Consider the following 24,459-nt stretch of genomic DNA (forward strand, 5'->3'; position numbering starts at 1 on the left):
GTGGTTATTTCAGTCAAAGTTGCTCTTCTATCAGCTTGAATCAGTCGGCCCATTCTCCTCTGACCTCTAGCATCAACAAGGCATTTTCGCCCACAGGACTGCCGCATACTGGATGTTTTTCCCTTTTCACACCATTCTTTGTAAACCCTAGAAATGGTTGTGCGTGAAAATCCCAGTAACTGAGCAGATTGTGAAATACTCAGACCGGCCCGTCTGGCACCAACAACCATGCCACGCTCAAAATTGCTTAAATCACCTTTCTTTCCCATTCTGACATTCAGTTTGGAGTTCAGGAGATTGTCTTGACCAGGACCACACCCCTAAATGCATTGAAGCAACTGCCATGTGATTGGTTGATTAGATAATTGCATTAATGAGAAATTGAACAGGTGTTCCTAATAATCCTTTAGGTGAGTGTATATATATATTTGAATAATTAAGAAATATTAATATTATCCAATTTTCTTTGCTTGTTTATTTATTTTTTATTAAAGGTCCCATGACATGCTACTTTTTGTAGGCTTTAATATATTCCTTAGTGGTCCTTAGTACTGTATCTGAAATCTCTTTCCAAAAATTCAGCCTCGGTGCAGAATTATAGCCACTACAAGCCAGTCCCAGAATGAGCTTCCTTCAGACGGGCCGTTTCGGTGTCTGTAGCTTTAAATACTAATGAGGAGGAGAAAGGCGGCACAAGGTGGAGGGTGGGTGTGGCCTTGACCATCTTGCGCAACGGTACCATGCATGTTTGTTTACAGTAGCGGTTTTTGGCATGGGCGAACCGGGCAATTGCCCGGGGCGGCATTTTTGGGGGGGCGGCGCCGCCGGCACGAGCAGAAAAAAAAGCGGTTTTCTATTATCTATCATTTCACTGTGTGGGGAATTGGCAAATTTGCGCCCCCCTGTAGCTGCAGGCGCCCCTGCTTGCTGAGATGATGCCGTGCACAGAAGCTGTTTGTTTGAGAAGGGGAAACGGGAGGGGAAACGGGAGGGGGCGGCTCGGAGGCGCGGGCGCGGATGACAGTTCACCTCTGGGTCTCTCCCAAATGGAACGGACAAGGGGGGCGGGGGGATCCATATAGTTATCTAAGTCAGTCAAACCTCGACTTTCTTCCAAATAACGCACATTTCATTCATAATATTATAAATACAGGCCTCTACATTTCCTGCACATTTTTGTTTTTCTGAATGGTCTGAATGGCTAATAAAAATAGGTAATACAAAACGATTACTTGGTCACCACCACCAAGGTGAATTGGTTTAGTCTTGACTTCTGGTCGTGAGTCTCGTGACTCGTGAGCGACAGTTGGTATGGGGGGATCAGGGGAAATCTGTTGATTGTCGATGTCGAGTGTCAAATAAGAGATGGACAAGAAAGGTACAAGCCATTAGGTGCCCAATTTAAATTAGAAACGAGCGAAAGATAAAGGTATGCAACTATGTTTTCTCTGTATGATTACGGTATCCATGTCATGAATGAAGGGGCAATATTAATTGGTGGGTATAACTCTTATTTGTTAGCCTTTTTGCTATGATTCTTGCTATGCTTAACAATAATTCGGTTTTAACTCAAACACGAGATCTAATTTCACCATAATATTGTTCTTTGCAACAAAACTGTTACAAGTTCAGTTATTACACTGCAAAAAATGCTTTTCTTACTTAGTATTTTTGAATACTCGAAGGGGGTCTCGCCCAGGGTGTAATTCAATGTAGAACCGCCACTGTTTGTTTATGTTGGATATATTGCAATGGCACGAAGACACGCAGTCGTTCAAGCATTTCAGTTTGACCCAGAATCTGATCCAGATGGAGAAGCAACGGATGAAGAAGTTGCAACTCAGCGGCTCCAGGAGGACGTTTCCGAATGGTTAGTTTAAAATATTATGTCTGGATACAGTACTTTATTCGGATGGTTTACAGTTATTATCATGTAGCTAACGCGAACCTACTGTTGCCTTTTCATGAGAGATCTGTAACGTCTGTAATTTATCTTGTTACAATTACATCAAGCTCTGCGATCTTGAAATGCGGATATCGCGCGCGCCATATAACCAACAGGAGAACGGTTATCCAAATAACAAAGAAATGTACAACACTCGCGTTACAGTGTGTGTAACTTGATGCTGACTACCTTTACATTAGCGCAAGTAACTGCATAGCTGCATAGCTAATGTGACAGCCACATTCTACGTGTAACAAGCTAACTTTAGGTAACCATAAACAGTAAAGCAACACACTTATATATAATTTGTTGACTTACTTGTCCGACGTTCAGCAAGCCCAGCTCTGTATTGACCATTCGATGTTCATTTGTACATCCAATTATTGAGCAATTATTATGCTTCGCTCACTCAAAAGCCATGATATCTCTCGTGGACAAACTAAAATCGCGCGCGCGCGTTCTACTTCCTAGCTCATTTTCTCATGGGCGAGAAATATTCTCTGGGCGGGCAAAGCAGAGAAAGGGGACGTAAACTTTCTCCTTATAATGTCATAAGGAGGAGATTCAAGATCAGCCCGGTTGAGCTTCCATTTTCTCAAAGGCAGAGAAAAATAGCAAAAGCTCGATTTACACCGATTAAAATTTTTAGAAACTTGGGGACCATATACAGGCTAGGGGAACTCATATTAATGTTAAAAAACCTCAGAAAGTGGAAATTTCATGTCATGGGACCTTTAATACATTGTATGCAGAGAACTGGACAATTTTGTTATTATCAATAATGTTAATGTTATTAGTTATTATATTTCTTTGCACATTTTTACTTTTTATTTCTGAACCACTGTTCTGAAATAAGCACAAGGAAATATACTCTTCGGCTGATCTGTGCTGGCTGAATTGGTGTCTGTAAAAGGTGAAGGTGTGAGGTAGTATAGAACATAAACTGCTCCTGTTATTAAACATTCCACACAATTTGTATTGTTGTGGAGGTTGGTTGTCTTTCACCTTGAATGTTTGTTGCTTTATAAAATATGTAAACTATATACAATAGAAAGACTGAGAGAGATCAAACAATGAAAGGGAGAAAAAGGAGTATACAGTGCCACGTTCAATTATGGATTCACTTGTGGACTCACTTGTAAACTTTCCATCTGTTACAAATTACTCCTCTCAGAGGCTTCAATTATTTCTTCTGTCTTCAAACTGAAATTAATGACATGGTGTGTAGTGTAATCAGGGGTTGTGGAGTGCATGAATGTGGGAGAGAGAGAGAACATAATAAGAGCAAGTCATTTGACAAAGCTTTTAATGACAGTGTATGACAGGACAACACACCATTTTTTAGAAGCATGTGAAAACAGCTCATATTTTTATTATACTGAAATTAAGCTGTCAAACAAACAAAAGAAACAAGCTTTTTATCTTATACATAAAGCAAGAACCACTATTATTATTGCTCATAATTATTGCTCATGGAATTGAACACATCCCTAACCTTACTATTAAACTTTGGCACATAATTGTCCCAAACTCGTTGTATTAAGAACATAAATGATGACTTGGCTCTTGTAGTTTATTGAGCAGATATGTAGCCTTGTCAGGTGGACATTGAAATGGGTGAAAATTAGCAACCACCTACAGAAAACAACCAGGTACCACCCATAACACAGAGCAATACATTACAACTACCAACTGCTTTAAGAGCACCCTAAAAACTGCATAGAGTGTGCTAAAAATCACTTAAAACGCTTTAGCAGCCACATAGCAAAACCATGGCAACCACACCAGTAGCAACATACCAGAAAACCACATAGAACAACTAAGTAATGCCCTAACAACCAACCAGAACAGCTAGCACTGTTAAAAGTCACATAGAAAATCTTAACACTCACATACAGCAGCCATAGTAATACCATAGTAATGACCTAGCAATGTCAAAACAACCACCCAACCAGGACACCCTAAATAATAGCATAGCAAGCAACACCCTGGAAACCACCCAGAACACCCTAACAACATCCTAGCAGTGTAGTAAAAGTCACATAGAGCAGCTGTGCAGTCACATACAGTAGAAACACCCAGGCAATTACCTAGAACACCATAGTAATGACATAGCAATGCCCTAACAATCAGAACACCCTAGCAACTGCATAGCAACACTCTTGCACACCACCTAGAAATTCACTAAAAGTTACACAGAGAGTTGAGGAGAGATTCCCTGATACAATTGTAAAGCACTTTGGGTGTACAGTAGTACATATGAAAGTGCTATATAAATGCCTGCCTCCCTCACTCACTCACTCACTCACTCAAGACCTTAGCAGTCACATACAGTAGCAACCACTTAGCAATGTCCTAACACCCAACCAGAACACCCTTGCAACTCCATAGCTACACTGGCAATTACCCGGAACACACTAGCAACCACATAGCAGTGTACTAAAAGTCACATAGGACACCTTAGCAGTCACACACAGTGGTAATACCTAAAACACACTACTAACCACTTAGCAACACCCTGGCAACTACCCAGAACACCCTACCCAACCACCTATCAACCAACCAGAACATCTGAGCAAACACCATGACAACCAACCATAACACCTTGGGATCATGGCAATGATCCAGAATCTATCTTCTGCCCTGGAGACTCCCTAATTACTTGCATGTTTGTTTGTTTGTTTGTTTGTTTGTTTTGTTTTGTTTTCATAAATAAATATTATTAACATAATTTACCTGCAAGACATGTTAGACAAAAACAGCCTGAACTCAGTCGCTTTTGACCTCTGTGAAGTGGGTCAGCTGATGTCAGGGACGCAGAATCATAAGCAGAAAGAGCGATGAGGAGAAGCTTACATCAGTACTTTTTGTTTGTCATTGTGTGTGCCAGCGCATTATCCACAGTTGGTGGCAAGGAATAAAATAGAAAGAGAGAAGCACAGGGGGCGAGTTATGCTAATGTAATTTGGTTCTAACCATCCCTCAATGAAGCAAGCGCAGCTCGTTTGAAACGCTGTATGGATTGGTTTGTCATCAGCAGGCTGCTTAGATGAACAAAAAAATAGAGAACATAAGGGTGAAATAGAGCATTGCCAAGTATATGGTAAATTATGCCTTTCTGCATGATTTTTCATATTGGGCTTTATGAAGTGTATTGTTCAGAAGAGTCCTTGGCATATTTATCTAAGTCAGCCGATTCACAGAAGTCATTTAAACTTTTGAAAGCGAGGAACTGCAAGTTTGTGAGATTTTCCCCGAAGATATATTTTTAATAACCCGGTGCCACGTTCTGTTCTGCTCTGTGTATACACTTATACTTTTATTTGTGAACTTTCTCCTCACTACGTTTTGACTCCCGGTTTGTGTACCAGTGTGTACCTCTGTATATAGCTTATATATTGGGCAGTTTGATATCTGATCAGTTTATTTTATTATTATTTTTAAAATATACATTTTGACATGTCTCTTGTAAGTGTTGTCCATTATCTGTACCCACACATGAAAGCTTGGGGTCTGTAAGTCTTTGTCTGTTTTTGAAAGCTTATGTTTCAAAGACTGCATTTATTTCATCCAAAAAAGGTAAATATTTTTTCTATTTAAAGTTAGTGTTTTCTATTTTAATATATTTTATAATGTAATTTATTTCTATGATGGCAAAGCTGACGTGGAAGCAGACGAAGACGATGGTGAAGAGAACCCAAGTGCAGTTTATTTAATATGTCCAAAGATCCGAAAACATGAAAAAAAGTATAAACAAAACTTGACTATGAACAGACCTGGCAAATGGAAACATGGAGCGCATGCGTACTTCAATACACGACAAAGTAACATGGCAAACAAAAGGGCTTAAATACAGGACTATATAGGGATCACATGATCCCAAAATGATCACAAAAACTTTGACCCCCTATAACTTTGTGATTTGCATCACAAAAACTAATGAGAACAAGACACATGAAACAAGAGAAGCACAAGACATGAAAAACTGAAAACTGATAAATGCACGTCCGAATGCAAAGTTAGCTTCACTTCCTGTCTGCCGAAATACCTTCATGTTTTTGAAGGCAGCATAGATGTATCCTTCACTGCCTCTGAATTTGAGCTAGAAAAAAAAGATGGCGTCTGGAAGTTGCGGCTGGTCGTCAGTGTGTAAATGTACATTTTTGATCAACCTTTTCCACTTATGATGTCATTTCTAGGGAGAAATTACTATTCTAGTCATTAAATATTCACTTAGTTTTCACCAAAGTTTGCTCTATTTTGCTGCAGTAGATCATTAAACCGTTATGCTGCCTGAAAAGTATGTCCGAAATCAGTTTTGTGAGGTACCTTCGTGCCTTCGCTGCCTGCAAAGTCATTGCCAGATAGGGCAGCGAGGCAACAAGTCAGCTGCCTAAGTTTTCGGATGCAGCCATGATCACATGAGGGCAAGGAGGTCACATAACAAGAACCAGGAACCAAACTACAAAATAAAAGACCTGAAACATGAAACAAAACCCAAGACCAACCTTGACACTTCACATACACTTCACACTAATATAGTGATTCGTTACTCAAGAAACATTTATTATTATCAATTTTGAAAAATGTTGTGCTGCATAATATTTTTGTGGAAACAATACATTTCTTCAGGATTCTCTGATGAATAGAACGTTTAAAAAAAGCATTTATTTAAATTAAAAATGTTTTGTAACAATGTAAAAGCCTTTACTGTCACTCTTGATGCATCCATGCTGAATAAAAGTATTAAATCTTTCTTTAAAAATGTCTTGGTTTGTAGAAAAATACTTATATTTTTCTTTCCATATAAAGCTAGGGTATAAGATATTTTTATAGTGAGGCATTTTCAGCATTTAAAAACATGATTTAGCATATTCAATGCGGATTTACAGCATCAAATGCTAGATTGTGAGCATAGTTCATTCTTGTTGAAAACCTAGCTTGAGTTTCTCTCCTCACTGAGAACTGAAGCTTTAAAGGTCTCAGGTTCACAGCCATCCAGCCTCACTTTGTTTTCCCAGGAGTCTTTTGCAAATGACCGCTCCATGATCTCATCACTGAAGGTCAACAGTCAAACCAGGAAGTGATTCTTTTTTATCGACCGGTTGCAGTAACAGCAAAAATAGAGGAAACGCTCCAGTGAAAAACAAGGGGATTTTCAGAAAGAGAGAGAGAGCTGACAAACAATGATTTGAGTATTATCCAAAGGGAAGTTATTCACAGGAAGCTGATAGGTCCTTCTGGGAGCTACAGTACTTTTTGAGTGAGGTTTGTTGTAGCATTGAGAACTTGCACATCAAAATTTACATTTACTTACGCTACAAAGTACACAACAGGTTTTTTATCTATCTCTGACTGTACATTGATCTGATCACAAAACGTTTTGTACCATGTTTACACTTAGTGCTGTACACTTCTGATCAGATCTTTCGAGATGGATGTTTCACAGATAACACAAAATATGTTCTTAGAACATTTTGATAACGTTCCCATTAACTCTTTCCTCACTACGTCTCACTGACGTAATTTTCCATCATTTCAACCTAGACAACACTTACCCGCCATAATATTCTGGCTTTCCGTATTTTCACTATTTAGGGGACGATTTTACGCAACTTCTGAAAGAGTAGAGCGTCTCCGGATCAAAATACAGGCAAAAAAAAAGGAGCAGAAACAAGTGATAGAAGCATTTTTTAAATACATTTTTCTCAGCTTTTTGTTCAAAATGAAAAAGAAAACTTTTTTTATGAAACTTACCTTCATTCAAGTGTTGACAAAAAACAATGAACGAAGCTAGAATTTAAAAAAGCAGAGGTTCTGTTCTTTCTTTTGATATATTGCATGTTCAGATACATACAACTAAATATTTAGGGGGCCATGGACGTTTTGTGATAAAAAATGTAGGCACTGGCTGGCTAGACTGGCGGGGAAAGAGTTAAGTTATCTGAACATTCAAAACCTTGTCAAAACGCTACAAAGTTCTGAGAATGTTCCCTGTTAGCTGGGTACCAGGGATAAACAGAGCCTTTTTCTTGTTTTCTCCTGAAGTTTCCATTCTCATTTTTCATGTTCTGCCTCTATCATCTGTCTTTGTTACTTTTGCTCGACACTAGCTAACAGCAAGCTGACCAAACAAAAGCTTTGCTAGCTGTTTTTCTTGCTAGGCATCTGGATAAGTTAATGAAGAATGTTCTGCAGTGAAAACACAATTCTACTGCATTATTCACAGATGTTTTAAAGACTCACAATCATTAAACACACTGCTCTTAGGCTTACTGCTAGCGAAGGACTTGATTCTTTTACATTGTGACAAAAAAGCAATAGAATGCCATCCTGTGACTGCAGATGCACTCTTTCAGTCTGACTAATCGTACACAGATAAGATGTACCATCATAAATAAGACAGAACAGAAGATGCCAGAAGGTTGGTCAGATCTGTGTAATGAGCCGAAGAGGAGACTCTATTAAACTAGTACAGAAGCATCAGTGAATCTTTAGGGAGACCTAGAGAGAGAGAAAAAAATAGACAGAGAAAGCGGTTAATGGCGTGGAAACCGGCACAGAGAAATAGCACATATTTACTAGAGCCAAGAGCTGAAATCTGCTAAATTGTATTCAAGTGTGAATGCCCTTTTCTCCCCAACTAGTGAAGTAGGAGATCTTTGGTTTGAAGAAGTTCTTAATGATCATGAAAGGCACAGTTTCACCCCTCCTGGGTTTCTGGGCTAAGATTTCCTTACTAGGATCACTCAACATCTATACAGTTCAGTGATCTGCTTTATCTCTACGACAGTAACACAACAAGAAACGTTAAGTATAAACTTATAAACTTATTTTATACTTTGTATAAAAGCAAAGTGGTCTGAGAATGGGATTAAAATGGTCTTGATACTGATGTTTTAGTAGGTGGCGGCAAGTTACTGGGTCATTAAATCAACTAAACAGATTTGTTCAAAACACTGATTCAAAGTGAAACAAGTGAGTCATTGAGTCATTCACTTAACATATTTGTTCAAAACATTGATCCATTCAGCAACGAAACACCAGTAGTGTGTGCCGCTTTGTGGCGTTTTTTTCTTCATCTGGCTTTGTTTGGAAATATTTCAGTTGAAGTAATTGGAAATATTGTGTCTTAAATGTTAGTTTTTGAGTATAAAATCTTATCTTGTTTGTTGAACATGTGCGTATCACACTGAGAAAGAAAGGGAAAATGCAAAGCTAATACAAAGTTCTTAATTAGTATTTTTGCTGTGTTTTAAAGTGGGAAAAAAGCAACTGGATTTGATTGGTTGGTTTGATTGGTTGGAGGCCTGGTTTCACAGACAGGGCTTAGATTCAGCCAGGATTAGACCTTAGTTCACTTAGGACATAGCTTTTTTAAATGTGCCTTAGGGGGAAAAAAAACATTACTAATATGCATCTTGAGACAAAACAATGACACGGGCATATTTTAAAATATGCCAGTGCAAGTTGCTTTATGTTTGGATGTTTGATAATGATGATGATGGTGCCCTGGTCTTATTTTAGATATTGAGCATAACCTTAATGACAAATCACTTTACTTTTGTTAAATGCCCTGTCTAGCTTTGATTTATAAATAAACTACCCATAAAAAGAGTCTTTCTCAATCATCTAACTGTTATAATGTCAAATTGAATAAATGTGTTAATGCTGTTTAAAAACAACGTTAAACATATTTAAACATATAAACAAGGGTTTAATTACTTGCATGCATTAATGTGATATCTTTAAAAAGTCCCCATTCTTATACATTATGTACTTCTATTACATCTCTGTGTGTTTGTGTTAAGTAAAAGCTGGTGTTTAAGGATGTAGAGCCTTGACATTTTTTACTGCACCCATACAGTGAGAATATAGAGAAATATTTCTTTAGCCTGGAGGATTTCATCTAGTCCTTCATCCTCAACCTTCCCCCATCTCATCCAGTTACGTGAATCTTGTGTTGTGAATCTGTGTGGAAAGCTAAATCAATTGGAGACACAGCAATGTATGGAAATAGAATTAGGCCTTCAGACCAGTCATATTCTCGTGTGTGCGTGTGCGTGTGAGAGAGAGAGATGGTTTAGTTTTTTCAATGTTGGTGTCTGCTTTGATAACACGCTTCAAACCAGAGAGAGAGAGAGAGAGAGAGAGAGAAACTAAACAAGATTACCACCTTAAAATGGCAAGATGGAGAGAAAAAGCAAAAGAGAACCAGGTCTCACTTCTTTTTCAGCATCTTACACCACATGCATCATGTTTTTAAGATGGCACATCAAGTCAAAAGTAGTGCTTTTAAAAAAAATGTCTCCATTCACACTGTTTCAGTCTCTGTTTCAGTTGTCACTTATGTGTCCATTTTAGATCCTTTTAGTGTCAGAAAGTGCCGTAATGGGCACTTTTCATTTCCAGCAGAGCAATGAGCTATCTAATTAGAAGGGCCAAATGATGTTCAAGACCTCTTGCACTTTCTCTCTCCTCTAGCGAGACTTCAAACATTTCATAGCTGATTTTGTCCCCTGACTGTTAAAACCATATTAGTCCGATATGGAGTCAATTAACAGCCTAATAGAATAGATGAAATATGAGGTTAAAAAGTATGAAGTCTGGGCTTCACTAATAAAAAAAGTACCAACAATTTTGTGATTTGTGGACAATTTCTATGTCTTTTTGAATATGTGCCATTGAATTTGGTAACACTTTATGCCACTTGGTGTCTTTGTTACACGTTACATGTGTTTACTATAGTAATAACTATAAATTAGGCATAATTACATGCAACTAACCCTAAACCAAACCCTAATCCTACCCTAACCCTATAGTAAGTACATGTTAATTAATTACATGTAGTTAATTACTATTACTCAGTACTTAAGTGTATAATTACACTGGAATGGGGACACATTAAAATAGTTGTGCCATTGGGATGTTCCCTGAGAATATCATGATATTCTTTAAAATGCCTTTTAAATACTATGGATGGAATATAAACATAAAATGTAAAATGATTAATAATATTAAAGTCCCATAATATTACATGTCACGCTCATGTTCTGTTTCACTGTCTTGTTTTGTTTATAGTCTCATTGTCACCATTTGTCTGAGTTCTAGTCATTCATTTGTTTTCATGGTTTCTAATTAGTCCACACCTGTTCCCAGTGCTGTTAACCATCATCCTCTGTGCATTTAAGGCTTCAGTCTTCCTCAGTGTTAATGTTGCATTCCTGTGTGTAGTGCTTTCTGGTTCCTGTTTATTAAAAAGTATCAAAATCATTCTGTCACGCATCCTTGGTTTTCACTATACATGCAACCCCTGACATTACCATTTGGTATCATCTCTGTATTGTGGTATTTACATGACTCTGAGTATGGCAAAATATGACGGAACTATTATGTATTAAAGCTAATAAATTGGTAAAAACCTGTTTCTCAACTGGTTTTGCTTCAGGACCCTTATTTTACATCCATCATTTTGTCATCATTTGTCATTGTTCTGCTGTCACAAAAAAGACTGTGGTCTTTTCTCTGTCATGGGTCACTGTAACCGGGTGAGAAAAGAAAGAGTGATTCATCTTTTTTTTTCTCTACAGAATCTAATGAATTTATAAGTTGTCATCAATATGTATTACTATTAACATGAGTCTGCGAACAACCCTGTAATTATATTATCATCTCTATAATGGAAGTCAGCAGGTTGTGAAATTTCAGGGATCGATGGCTATATGATTTCTGTCCCATTGTATGTAAAGACTAATTATACATGGAGGCATGTTATATGAAACATTTCTTCATTTATTTACTTTTCTCAGAATAAATTAGCTTCTAAAATAAATCCACCTGAGGTGGTCTTATAATGAGTGTTTGATGTATCTAAACTCTGAGGAAATAAATAAACATGCTGTGTATGCAAGAGTTGGTCAGTACAGTAATTGTAGTGGAGCAAGTGGAGCAAGTAAGTCTTTTTTAGACACTGCTCGATTCCTCTAAGTGTGTTTTACCTCTTTTCACCCATCCTCTGTATGATCTGTTCTGGGATTTCAAGGAGACTGAGTAGAGGATTAGAGGAGCTCAGTGTTTCATATCTCAAGACACTGAATCAAGATGTACTAAAATGTACAAACACGCACACACATAGCACTACTTTCTGGCCTTTTTAGAAGTTGCACTTCTCTGCCGGTTTGTTAGTGAATGTCTTTAAAAGTACTGAAGTGCTTACGATGCTGTCTGTGAGAAAGTTATTGCCCTCTATCAAAGACCCTTTTGTGGGTTACTGTGCCTTTGCTTACTGAGGAAGCTGTGTAGTCAGAGTTAATGGGACGACAGGCATTACCTACTTTAAGACATCAAAATGGTTCACAACATCAATTATTAAAATAGTAACAGTAAAAGTTAATGGCAGGAGACTATCCAGTATAAGTCCCTAATTAATTCACCTCACTCCGAATACATTACAACATGAATGTCTTCAGGCAAAACAGGCAACTTAAACAGAAGTGTGGCACATGAAGTTTATTATAGAAGACTTATGCTACAGAATAAAAATAAAAAAGGTAATTGACTTTATAATTTCCAGTGTTACTTTATGTCTTGCAAAGCGACTTTATTGCAATTGCAACTTTGATTTTCATAATTGCAACTTTGTATCTCACAATTGTGACTTAATATCTTGCACTTTGACTATATCTCTCAAAGTGATTTTATACATCACAATTGCAACATTGTTTTTCCTATTTGCAACTTCGTATCTCACAATTGCAACTTTATATCTTGCAATGTGACTTTATATCTTGTAGTGCGACTATATGTCTCTAAACAACTTTATATGCCACACTTGCAACTTTGTTTCTTGTAACCGTTTTGTGCAAAATGAGCAAAAATATAAAAATGTTAATCAAAAAAGGAAACCCTAGTGATAGAATACAGAATCAAAACTCGATTGAAGGCTTATTTCTTACAATATGACCTTATTTCTTATTTTAAATTAGAGCTGCATGATTAATAGGAATTAAACCTTGATTGTGATATGGTTAAGTGTGTTTTCAAATTGCAAAGTTTGTGATTTAATTAAATAAATTGAGATGCGTGTTTTAAAGTGAAGTGCTGCACTTTTTTTAAAACGTTAACTCACAATTACCTTTTACTCTTGTACTCTGAGGCGTAAATTAGCTTCCATTGAGTTCTACATGTACGTTTTTGAGTTTTTGGTGGCCTTTTACAAGGCCTACAATTTCCGAAAATGGTGTACAGTAGATTGCTCTAGGGTGGTTTCGTACTTGAGTCCTTAGTGGACTTTTTCTTTTGTAACCACCCTAATTGGCATATTACACCACGTTCTGCGATCCTTTTATGATTCCCACTTCCCTGTGGACGAACTCCCACATTCCCTTGCTCATCGCTCTGTGGCTCTGAGGGAGTCATGCCACTTTTGGGATTCGGATTCGGATGGCTGTCACACCAGTTCATCCCTGAGAACATCAAAGCCTTTTGACTACAGGCTTTGAAGTTCCTTCCAAAACAACAAACTGTTCCTCCACTGGCATGTGGATCAAATCGAGGAGAATGGGAATTGGACTGAAGTGCTGTCATTACTGAAGGATGGCCTAATGACATTAAACCAAAAATGGGTCTCACAGCAACCATGGAGTCAGTACTTGAGGGAGCTGAGCTGGTGTGTTTTACTAATACGTTAGCCCAAGGTCTAAACCAAGCAGGTTCATGAGGAGAATTCGAAATGAATTTTTGCCCGGAGAATACAAACACTGGATCTGTTTTCCTATCCTGATGTTCATTTGATGAATCTGTATGTACAAGGGTATAATTATGGCATACATTACCCCAAAGGAGAAATATGAGGTGTGTGTGTGTGTGTGTGTGTGTGTGTGTGTGTGTGTGTGTGTGTGTGTGTGTGTGTGTGCATATTAGGTTTTAGTCAGCTGAATTGTTATTTACAGCATTTTTAAAAAGTACAAAATGCTGAAAACACTTAAATTGGGCTTAAAATATATTGGGCTGTAGAGAATAAATCTCTAAAATTCCTATTTTTTTTTATTTTTAGCTCTGCTGATGGTCCCTTTTTGTATATAATCTAAAGTAGGATAGCTTATTTAAATTTTGCTTATATTTAGATTACAACAAAACACTCTAAAAAGATTTCAGAATATGGAACACACACACACACACACAACACACACACACACACACACGTAGGCCCTTTAAGCTGAGCTGATTACATTTGGATTTCATCATGTCACATATCACTCTCATCTCTTTCAGTAATATCTTAGCTGAGTTTGACATGCCACATACCAAACACACACACACACACACACATTCACACACTCAGTACTTGCGACACAACTCATCCTTTCCCCCTGAGTTCCCATAAGCTACTTTATTCAACAGTACAAACAGTATACACATACACTCAACCAGGACAGCCTTTCAACTGGTTTTATGTACAATGGGGTTCATAAATCTGGGATTCAAAATAATATTTAAACAAGACAGTTTGAAAAAAAAAAATTTGTAAATTGAAGAAATATAAGTAATTTATCAAATAAGAATGAAATTGCTGTGACAGTAAAAACATTTTTTTGATTTTCATCACTTTTTGAACAGATTTAGATGCGTTTTCTTCACGTTTTCCATAAAAATATTTGAAAAGGGCAAATTATAGCATTTTTGTAAGTATTCTCAGACTTTTGGATCCCATTGTATTCATGTACATATGTTTAGATGGGTCATCATTTGATCTGGTGGGTCTGTTGATCATTTCCAGTAATCACAACACATCCGGTGCCCCACATTTCCTGTTTATGTGCATCTCCAAAAGCAAGTTTACTCTCCACTTACTGTCTGACATACTTCCATAATCTGCTCTGCAAATTCAGGGCAAAATGAATTTGGTTAGCATGCTGTAGTGAAATGTAACAGTGCTTAAAAAGAGTCTAAAATGGCTTTTTGATTTCATGTTTGAGAATTTCAATTTTTCATTTACTATTAAAATATAAACTCTCCTTTAAAAAGAGTAAAACCTTTAAATAATTCTCCTTTAAAAATAGTGCCTCTAGAGAAAGAGATACTGATGCAATGCTGAATAGATTTTGTGTGTGTGTGTGTGTTTTCTCTTCTAGCGGCCTGTTCGCCAGTCATTATACTGAGACATATTACAGGGAAGATGGACAAACTGTTAAGAGCACTCACAACTCTACGGTACGTCAAACAGTCTCACTCACATTTATCATTCGGCACACACACATCCCAGGAAGATATTGGACTGGCTTTTACTTGTTGGCTCAATCAATCAGATCAACTGTAATAAATTTGCATCTACTTTTCTGGGTTATTTCACACAAAAATGTGACTTCTGTCATCATTAATTCACCCTTTCAAGTGACTATGACTTTCTTTGCTCTGCAGAGCAAAAAAAAAAAAAAAAGAGAGACGTTTGGTCAAAAGTCCAAACTACTCTTTTCTATACAGTGAAAGAGGATGGGGACTAAAGACTGTCAAGGTTATCACAGACAATAAAGTATTGAAAAAGTTTCACAAAAGTGGTCCATAATACTTAAGCACTATCTAAGTCTTCGTAAGTCATACAATAGCTTGGTAACATTTTAGTTTAGGGTCCAATTCTCACTATTGCTTATTAGCATGCATATTACTGTGATATTGTCTGTTTATTATTACTTATAAAGCACATATTAAAAGCTTATTCTGCATGACCTTATTCTACATTCCTAATGCTACCCAATTCCTTCCCAAAACCTAAACCTAACAACTACCTTTGTAACTAACTATTAATAAGCAGTAATTAGGAGTTTATTGAGGCAAAAGTCGCAGTGTGTGTAGTTAATAGTGAGAATTTGACCCTAATCTAAAGTGTGAACAATCGCTTTATGTGAAGAACAGACTGAAACTGGAACAAAAAGTAAAAGACTGAAAAAGTAATTTTTACTGAAAATCTTACTTGATAGCCGTGGTCACCATTAACTTTCATTGAATGGAAAAGAGCAGTTTGGACATTCAACTATAAAACCAATTTTGTGTTCCAAGGAAGAAAGAAAGTTTAGGAAAGATATGAGGATGAATTTAATTTAATTTTGGCTGAACCATTCCTATTGTTGTAAAATGTAATGCTTAAAAATCTTCAGAAGTTAAACTGCACTGGCTGGTCCACCAGTGGCCGTCTTGACAGAAAGCTGATTAATCTTGCTGTGATGTGATGTTGACACAAGGATAGCATGTTGACATTATTGTCAGGCCTGATTTAAATTGTCTACTGGGTCTTTTGTACTTTTATAATTAGACTAGTGCTAAGAACCGCAACTGACAGCTTTGACAACATGTTACCACCCCCTCTTCCCAATAACACATGTGTAGGCTTGACTATATTATTCCTGCTGGGCATATTTAGCTCTTATTTATAATCGTTTAAGCCTGTCCAAATAACCATGAACAATCTTTTCTCTTCAAAGCTGAGGAGGACTAAAAAAATATCAAGGTTTTCTAAAAGATTAGCTCATCAGAAATAGGTAAAACCCATTTGACAAGGCTTTGGTGCGAGTGGCAATAAGATTCTTGATTGACAGTCTTATTTTTTAAAATGGAAAATCGTATCCAAATAAACAGAACCCAAGGATCGTGGGGAAAATGAATAACAATGAGAGACTCCTTTAGTCAGAATCTGTGCTTTGAATCAAAAAGTGACAGTTAGATTTAGGTTGAATTTCTAAGAACTGTTCAAGTATTATTGAAGTGTGAAAATTCCCACTAAAACAGTCTAAAAAGTTAATTTCTCTGCATGTGATCTGTCATCCAAGGCAGATGCCTAGAAAAAGCAGTTTAGTATTTTCTCTGGTGATCCTTAAAATCAGGACATTATGAAAGAAAAATGACCTTCTTTTACTAATATAAGTCTCAGACTTCACTTTGCTGGCCTAGTGTATTATTTAAAAGGGCCATTAGCTAGTGAGTCGTCATTTTTAGCTCTAGCTGTTTAGATATCCTCCATCTATGGCTGTTTCTGGTACGTTCTCTGCTATGCTTGGTCTGGTTAAGCTTAAAGATGTGGAAATGGTAGCCACAAGAATGTTTTGATGTGAAGGATTTGTGCCATCAAGCGTTGATTGCTTTTGACAGAGTGGTGTGTTTTTGAACGGTTTTGTGTGTGTGTGTGTGTGTGTGTGTGTGCATGAATATGTGTGAACATTTGTGTGATTGATGGCAGTTAGCCGGTCCAGCCTGTGGCTACCAATTGGTATTTCCACATGAAAGGTCTTTGGGGGCTTGTGCCAGCCATAACAGGGGAGAATATTTTCCCTGTAAAATAGACCAGAGCAGACACTGCTCTTACTGGCACCGCAATGTGTGATTTTCATCGGCAGACAGCTGCTTAAATATGACTTCTGCTACGTGGCGATATGCTACATTATCCCATTGGACCAACATTATCTTGCACCTGAACGGGATCTCAGTTACGGGAAGTAAGTCAATGATCCTATTTTATGGCTAATTGGTTTTGGAAATAACCCCATTTTAACTTGAGCTGTAAGTCAAAATTCAAGTTTTTGAGTTACTCAGCTGACTGTTGGGTCAGTGACAATATGTTTGTGATTTATTTATTATATGGATTAATTTATTCAGAAATACATAGAAAATGCAATTCATACATAGTGACTTCTATGTTGAATATAATTTCTGATTTAAAATGTATTTTGATGTCTTTTGGACCATAAAAAAAAAAAAAAAAATCTGAGGGTTATACAACTGTCCTATATCATAATGATGAAAAGTCCAAGACTAACATGCAGAAAGATGCAGAAAAGACCATAAAACAGGAAATGACATAGAGTGGACTCCAGGGTCAGGTGTAGGTCATTCGTACGAATTCATACGAATTGGGCAACTCGTAAAATATGTACAATTTAGCAAAAATCTTACGAATTCGTACGAGTGAGGTCTTATGAATTCGTACCAATTAGCCACGTGAGATCGGGTTGGATATTTTAGCCATTAAATTAAAAATTATCATGAAATGAATAAAAGGTTTACCAAAACCATATGAAACCATCATGGAGACAAAGAGTATGAACTTGGCACATGTGTTTTAAACTATATTTTTAAAAGATTTTTTCTTTTCTTTTTGCAGATTAATTGCTATTACCATGGTGAAGTCCAAGGATACGCCCACTCTGATGTCAGCCTTAGTACATGCTCTGGTATCAGGTAAGCACAGTATCACCACCGTATTATCCCTGTATCCCATTATGTACAAAAGGCAGTAATTTCAACCATACTGAGTTCTAACTTTCAAAGTCGTTAGAACTCTTTAAACAAGTAGTTTAAAGCATGTGTGCTTCAGTGTGGAAAGCTATTATGAACCTAGTTCTAGTTCTAGTTGTCAAACATTGATTGCCTTGATATTGTTTCCAGTGGACTTCACAACTCTTCCTATGTAAAGGTTCATTTAGAGACTATAAAACCGTGAGATTAAACATCAATAAAAGCTTTAGTATCATCCCATGCTTCATTGACCTGAAGATAAGCACACAAAGGGACTGAAAGCATTTAATATGTCATGAAAAACTTCAGCTATGCCGTTAAATGTAATTAGAAGGAGCATTTGGCTACAGTAAATTTCTGAGAAGCACGGCTTTTACAACAGAAAAGGTAGCTAAAGATGAACCCAGTGCTTTGATTGAAGCAAACCCAAGTTCCCAAGGTCTTCTGCATGTAATTACCAAACACTTCTTCTGAAAGTCTTTACTTTATCTTCATGATCACTTCAGGTAGGCAGATATCAAGGCCATATCTGAACACAAAATGTTGCTGTGAATCAAGGCAGAGATAAATGTGATTGTGGCTTTTTATCCTCATTGGTGTGGGGGAGTGTGATGGAACTTTTTACATCTGAAAATTTTAAAATATGCAATACTGTAGATCAAATTGCAATCCTTTTGAATTGTCTCTGTTCAGTACTTTCGGGTTTCATATTAGCAGCTTGGCTATAAATTGCAAAGAGGGTATCATCAGACATCATTTAAATTATCATTCCTTCTGAAAGCACTGTTTTGAACCATCAGTATGGCTCCAGATTTTCATCTGTTATATCTCGTTATTATATTGCAAAGTGAAAACTCACTCTTCATCTCGCAACCTAATTCTGCGGCACTGTGGCTCTTATATATACTCCCTTCATATTCAGTTATCTCTCAATGATATCTTTCGAAATTTATTTTTTACACCCATGGCCATATTATTAAGGATATCAGTTTTGTCACAAATGTAAATCCACACATTTAAAAAATGCAGACATTTTGCTTTCTGATGAGTAGCGAGTTATTGGTCACAGAACAGGGTGGAGAAATAAAATTTAATACAATCCAGTGTCATTCTGCAGAAAAATCCATATCCACCCATTTCCCAATATAACAAAGACAAACAATTGGATTCATTATAATCACATTTTTTGACTGTAGAGCTTATTAGATGGTGGAGGGTCATCTGCTTTTAATTTTACAATGATATTATATTGATAAAAATATAATTATATTAGAATTAGATTATCTGACCTCAATCAGAGTTCATATTATTTAGCTATGTCACTGCAGTACTAAAAATGGACTTCATTATTTCTCACTTTTACATCATCTTTTTTGTTTTACACTGCATGCGGGACTTAGAGAATAACGTTTCCTGACCTCAATAAAATGACCTGAAAGTTATACCGTACAGATTAATTGCATTTTTGTTCTGAAGAAATCTATGCGATGCTTGTCCAACGACACAATGCAATGGTGCTATGGTTGGTTAGGAGATTGCTACTACATGCTGTTTCTATGGTGTTCTAGTTATAAGGTTATTGCTAGGTGGTTGCTTACTGACCCATGTCAAATGATCTCACTGCTAATGATATTGGTCCCTTAATATGGATCAGGCTGAGATTTTTTTTTTTTCTTGCTGAAGACTTGCTGATCAACTCAGGTGTTTATTGTTCACTGGTTTTAAGGATGACACACTTGGCTTTGCTCAGGGATCTTGCTTGCACGTCCATGCTCTTAATCGTGAGCATCCTATGTTTGCTAAGAGTGATGAAAGGTTGTGAAAAGGCTGAAAGCCCTTAAATGGAGATTGTTTGAGTGTGTTTTATGCAAATGACTAACCTCGGGCACACGGTTATTCTTCTAGAATACTCCAAATTCATTAACATTACAACAAAATTAACAAATTTATGTGTACGCATTTGTTGTGAATTAGTCAAGATGTTTTCATGAGGAAAATAATCCACACAGTTATTTGGAAATCAAACCCATTCTTATCAGGATTTTTCAAATTGTTGTCTTTAGAACAATTTAAAAGAGTTTTGTCTTTTAGAACAATCTTAAGATAAGAACATTCTTAATTTAGATAAGAAAAGAAAACTTAATTCTCACTGCTATTCTTGTTAAATAATAAGAAAAATTGCAGTTAATTAATTTTATTCTGAAGAATGTTTTGTAAATCTGGCCGCTGATCACTTTAAAAAACAACACATCAACAAGCTGCAAAATTTGAGATTAATTCTTGTCTGTATCACAAATCTTGTACACCAAATTTTCACTAAATAAAACACTTCACTACTAAGTTTGAGCAATCGTAGTGATGCTCGTCTTAGCAAGTGCCACAAAAAAGTTGCCAATAAGTTTTTGTATGTTTTGCATCAGTAAACACTATTTAAAATTGTTCATATCTTCATTCAATTCACAGAGGGTTTATCTTACTTGAAAATAAAACACTGATGGTGGAGCCAGCTTTTGAGCCAGCAAACGACACCCATGTGATTTATGAAGGACATCACCTACACTTCCCCTCCGGAACCTGTGGACACGGACACAACATATCGACTGTCAGCCATGCAAGCGCTGGAGGACTACCACAATCATTCAGCAGGAGGGTACGAATGCGATCCGTCAGCAACTGTCAATGTAGCAACTATTGTGACAATGTTTTGTTTAGAGAGTGTCACTTTTTGTCTTGAGGATGAATTAACATGCATCATTCAGCATGTGATGTCTTTGTTAATGCAGATGAGGGGATTGTGGTTGCCCTCACTTCCCATGCATGCTAAAACAAGATTAGAAAGCTCGGCGAGACATCAAAGGATAACAGAAGATCCCTACATAAAAGTCGTGACATTGAAGATGTTCTTATCTCAAAAGAGCTATCTAAATAAGATGTTCAGACGTCATTGTATTGATTCAGAAGGATAGCAGCAGATAAAAGATGCTGTTATCACTCGACATAATGGCAAACCGATGATATCCGTGTATAATAAGTGCTGATATTTGCAGACACATCTAAAGATTATAAACTCTTTCACTGTCCATTTGACAAGAAAAAATCAAAAGGAGATGAAGATTCTTGATATTGTCACCATGGTGTCTACTGAATTGCTAGTCTAAGTTATAAACAACCAAAAAAATGTACAAGAAGGTTAAAGGGACATTTCAGAGGTGTCACTTGTTTTTTGGTGGTCAAGGTGTTTTTTCATTAACCAATTAGTGTTTTTGAATCTTTTAAATTAATGAAAGTGAAGGGCACATCATATTTCCCATTAACTGAAGTCTTGAAGCATGGGACTGCATTCTTGTTTTCAACAACTGACTATAAAATATAGCATTTGATTTTGAAGACTTAAAGTGGCACTGAACAAGACAAAAGAGTAAGTCATCCAAAAATTAAAAAATTGGTTGCGATATTAAGCGAGGTTGACCACAACCCACCCACACCCCGGAACGCGATTTTGCGTTTATCAACTGATTTCCCAACTGATTTGGTTGAAATCCCGTTACTGGGGCGGGGCGGTCAGAATATCACATTTCAAGTTCGAATTTAATGGTCAAGAAAGATCACTCAAAGATCCTACTTTAGGTCAATTTACAGTGGGAAGGATTGGCCCTAATTTTGTTTTAATATGGTAAATTAATAAATTACCTTGGCAAATATCGTCAAATAAAAAGATATTGTTTTGCAATATCAATACATAGAGGTAATCACTCAAAAAAAATGTAAAATGGTCAAGCATCCTCCATTGGACCACTTCAGATGGATTAAACAAAAAAAGTTACTAACTAAAGAGCATTTGTTTTATTTGTATTGTATGCACAAATCTGAATAAAAATATGAATTGTTTCAGGTGGCTTTTAATGAAACGATTGAGCGAATCATTCACAAGTTGCTTATAACACACACACACACACACAACTTACTGGTATAACCTGCAGAATGGGTCACTGAATGATTTAGTGAACAAATCTGAATGTTATTTGGTGAACAGATTCAAAGTCACTGGGATGAATCCAGTCACTGGGATGAATCCAGTCACTATGCTCTGGTGGACCCTCTGGTGACTTTTGTTTGTAATGAAGGGTTGATCACACAGTAAGATGTGCTCTTTTCTGTTTGGCAGCATAAACGGGATGTTCAGAAGACCACCAAATATGTGGAGCTCATTATTGTAGCAGACAACAGAGAGGTAGGACAACAAAGAAACACAGGTTTGACAGATATTGTGGTGCAAGTTAAAAAGTTATTTTTTGTGTAGTGTCAGTCAGATATTACAATACTTTGTGTTTTTACACGCTCAATCAAACTGTTTTTCACAGTGTACTCTAAGTTCTTTAATATTAGATTCATCAAGAAAGAAAAATCAAGGGAAATGTACAGTCATACCCAATTGTATTGTGCAGTGTTTGGGTTACGGTAAAGTCTCGGTTCTTTGTTTCACCTTAGTAGGCCAGACCAAAAGCAGGTCATATAGAGGGTGGGACCTGACAGGAAGTAGGGCAATGCTCCCAAATGATCAGACAGGAAACAGGAAGTGTTGTGTATAAAGTGAACATTGGATGTGGGAAAAGGAAACTGTTACAGATGTCTGTATATTAAAAAGTGTGTGTGCGTGTGCGTGTGCGTGTGCGTGTGCGTGTGTGTGTGTGTGTGTGTGCGTGTGTGCGTATGAGAGAGAGATATAGAGAGATTGTGTTTTTCATTCTCTCCCTGCTAATTCAATTCTCGTGCAAGACTATTTGCATAAAAAGGCTTTTTATCCCTTATATTAATTTAGTTTATTTAGTTTTACATCTGATAGGGAAGCAATTCTGGACCAAAAATGGCTACCTGTCACACTTGTCTCCAAATTGCACTCGTTTTTTTTTTTTTTTTTTGATTGCTAGTTCAGTGCCGCCTCTACCCTGCCATAATGGTCACTTTCGAGTGCTCTTAAGAGTGTGCCATTAAACACACTTCTGATTATGTCCTCACAAATGACATTTGAAGATATTGTCAGTCAGGAGGTCCTGCATTGTTTAAAAAAATCCATTTAGACTGCCATTTTATACTCGTTGCAGTATATATCTCATCTTAACTTTTTCTTTTCTTTCCGTCTTCAGTTCCAGAAACAAGGAAAAGATGTGGAGAAGGTTAAGCAAAGACTTGCTGAGATCGCCAATTACGTGGACAAGGTATTAAATGCCATTCTTCACCCAAATGAATAGGAACCCTTGATTAGAAGTCTAAAATAGAGGCCTGATTGTCAGAGATGAATGTAGAACTGCTGAGGTAAAGGACAAGCTTTTAAATGAGCCCCCTTTTGAAAGAAAGATGAGTATTTTTAGGTTATAAGTTGACTGATGTCCAAACAGATATATGGATGGATTTATGTATTTCTTTGTCAGTAGATGTAAGGGGCCAAGTTCATGAAGGAATAGAGAGTTTGATATTATGTGTTCTCTCAGTTTTACAGAGTACTAAACATTCGTGTAGCTCTGGTGGGACTGGAGGTGTGGAGTGATGCCGATAAGTGTGCAGTTACCCAAGACCCATTCACAACCTTGCATGAGTTTTTGGACTGGAGAAAACTTAAACTGCTGCCACAGCGGCCACATGATAACGCCCAACTTATTAGGTACTAACAACTTGTGCTCTAGCAACACAGATTAAACTAAATGTACTGTGTTGTTTTAACAGTTATGATATTATTTTCTTATTCATTCATTCATCTACTGTAGGATGCATTAAACTGTTAAAAAAGAAAGTGAAGACATTTATAGTGTACATTTATATAGATTTCTATTTAAAATATTCTCTTAATCAGAGAATCCTGAAAAAACTGCATACCCAAATCAGGTTATTGGGGAAGCAATACATAACCAAGTCAGGCTATTATTTAAAATAGAAAGCATTATCATACAGTAGTATGCTACATTTGTTACAATATCTCTGCATGTTTAATTCAGCAAGTGCCATAGCATGGTACAATCTTATTCTAAACATAGCCTATGTATTAGTCTTAGTCTTATTATTTGGCTTATACGTTTAATCTCATTTTCATTCTCTTATGGCAGTGGGGTGTACTTCCAGGGCACCACAATAGGCATGGCTCCCATCATGAGTATGTGTACCGCTGAGCAGTCAGGAGGCATTGTCATGGTGAGAAATCAATCATTACACACTCTGTGTCCCATAATTAGCACATT

At 36.9% G+C, this 24,459-nt stretch overlaps 1 protein-coding gene across 1 annotated transcript in view; it reads left to right on the forward strand.

The window, feature by feature from the left end:
- Window positions 1-24,459, forward strand: part of adam12b (ADAM metallopeptidase domain 12b) — a 107,613-nt gene that overhangs the window by 36,048 nt on the left and 47,106 nt on the right. The window contains exons 5-11 of the mRNA XM_084096806.1: window positions 15,079-15,157; window positions 18,096-18,172; window positions 20,693-20,879; window positions 22,395-22,460; window positions 23,374-23,445; window positions 23,719-23,888; window positions 24,328-24,412. Of these exons, the coding sequence (XP_083952932.1) occupies window positions 15,079-15,157; window positions 18,096-18,172; window positions 20,693-20,879; window positions 22,395-22,460; window positions 23,374-23,445; window positions 23,719-23,888; window positions 24,328-24,412 (736 nt within the window). The remainder of the gene's footprint in view (window positions 1-15,078; window positions 15,158-18,095; window positions 18,173-20,692; window positions 20,880-22,394; window positions 22,461-23,373; window positions 23,446-23,718; window positions 23,889-24,327; window positions 24,413-24,459) is intronic.

This window comes from Abramis brama (assembly GCF_963993115.1).
Source record: "Abramis brama genome assembly, chromosome: 21".
Classification (NCBI taxonomy): domain Eukaryota; kingdom Metazoa; phylum Chordata; class Actinopteri; order Cypriniformes; family Leuciscidae; genus Abramis; species Abramis brama.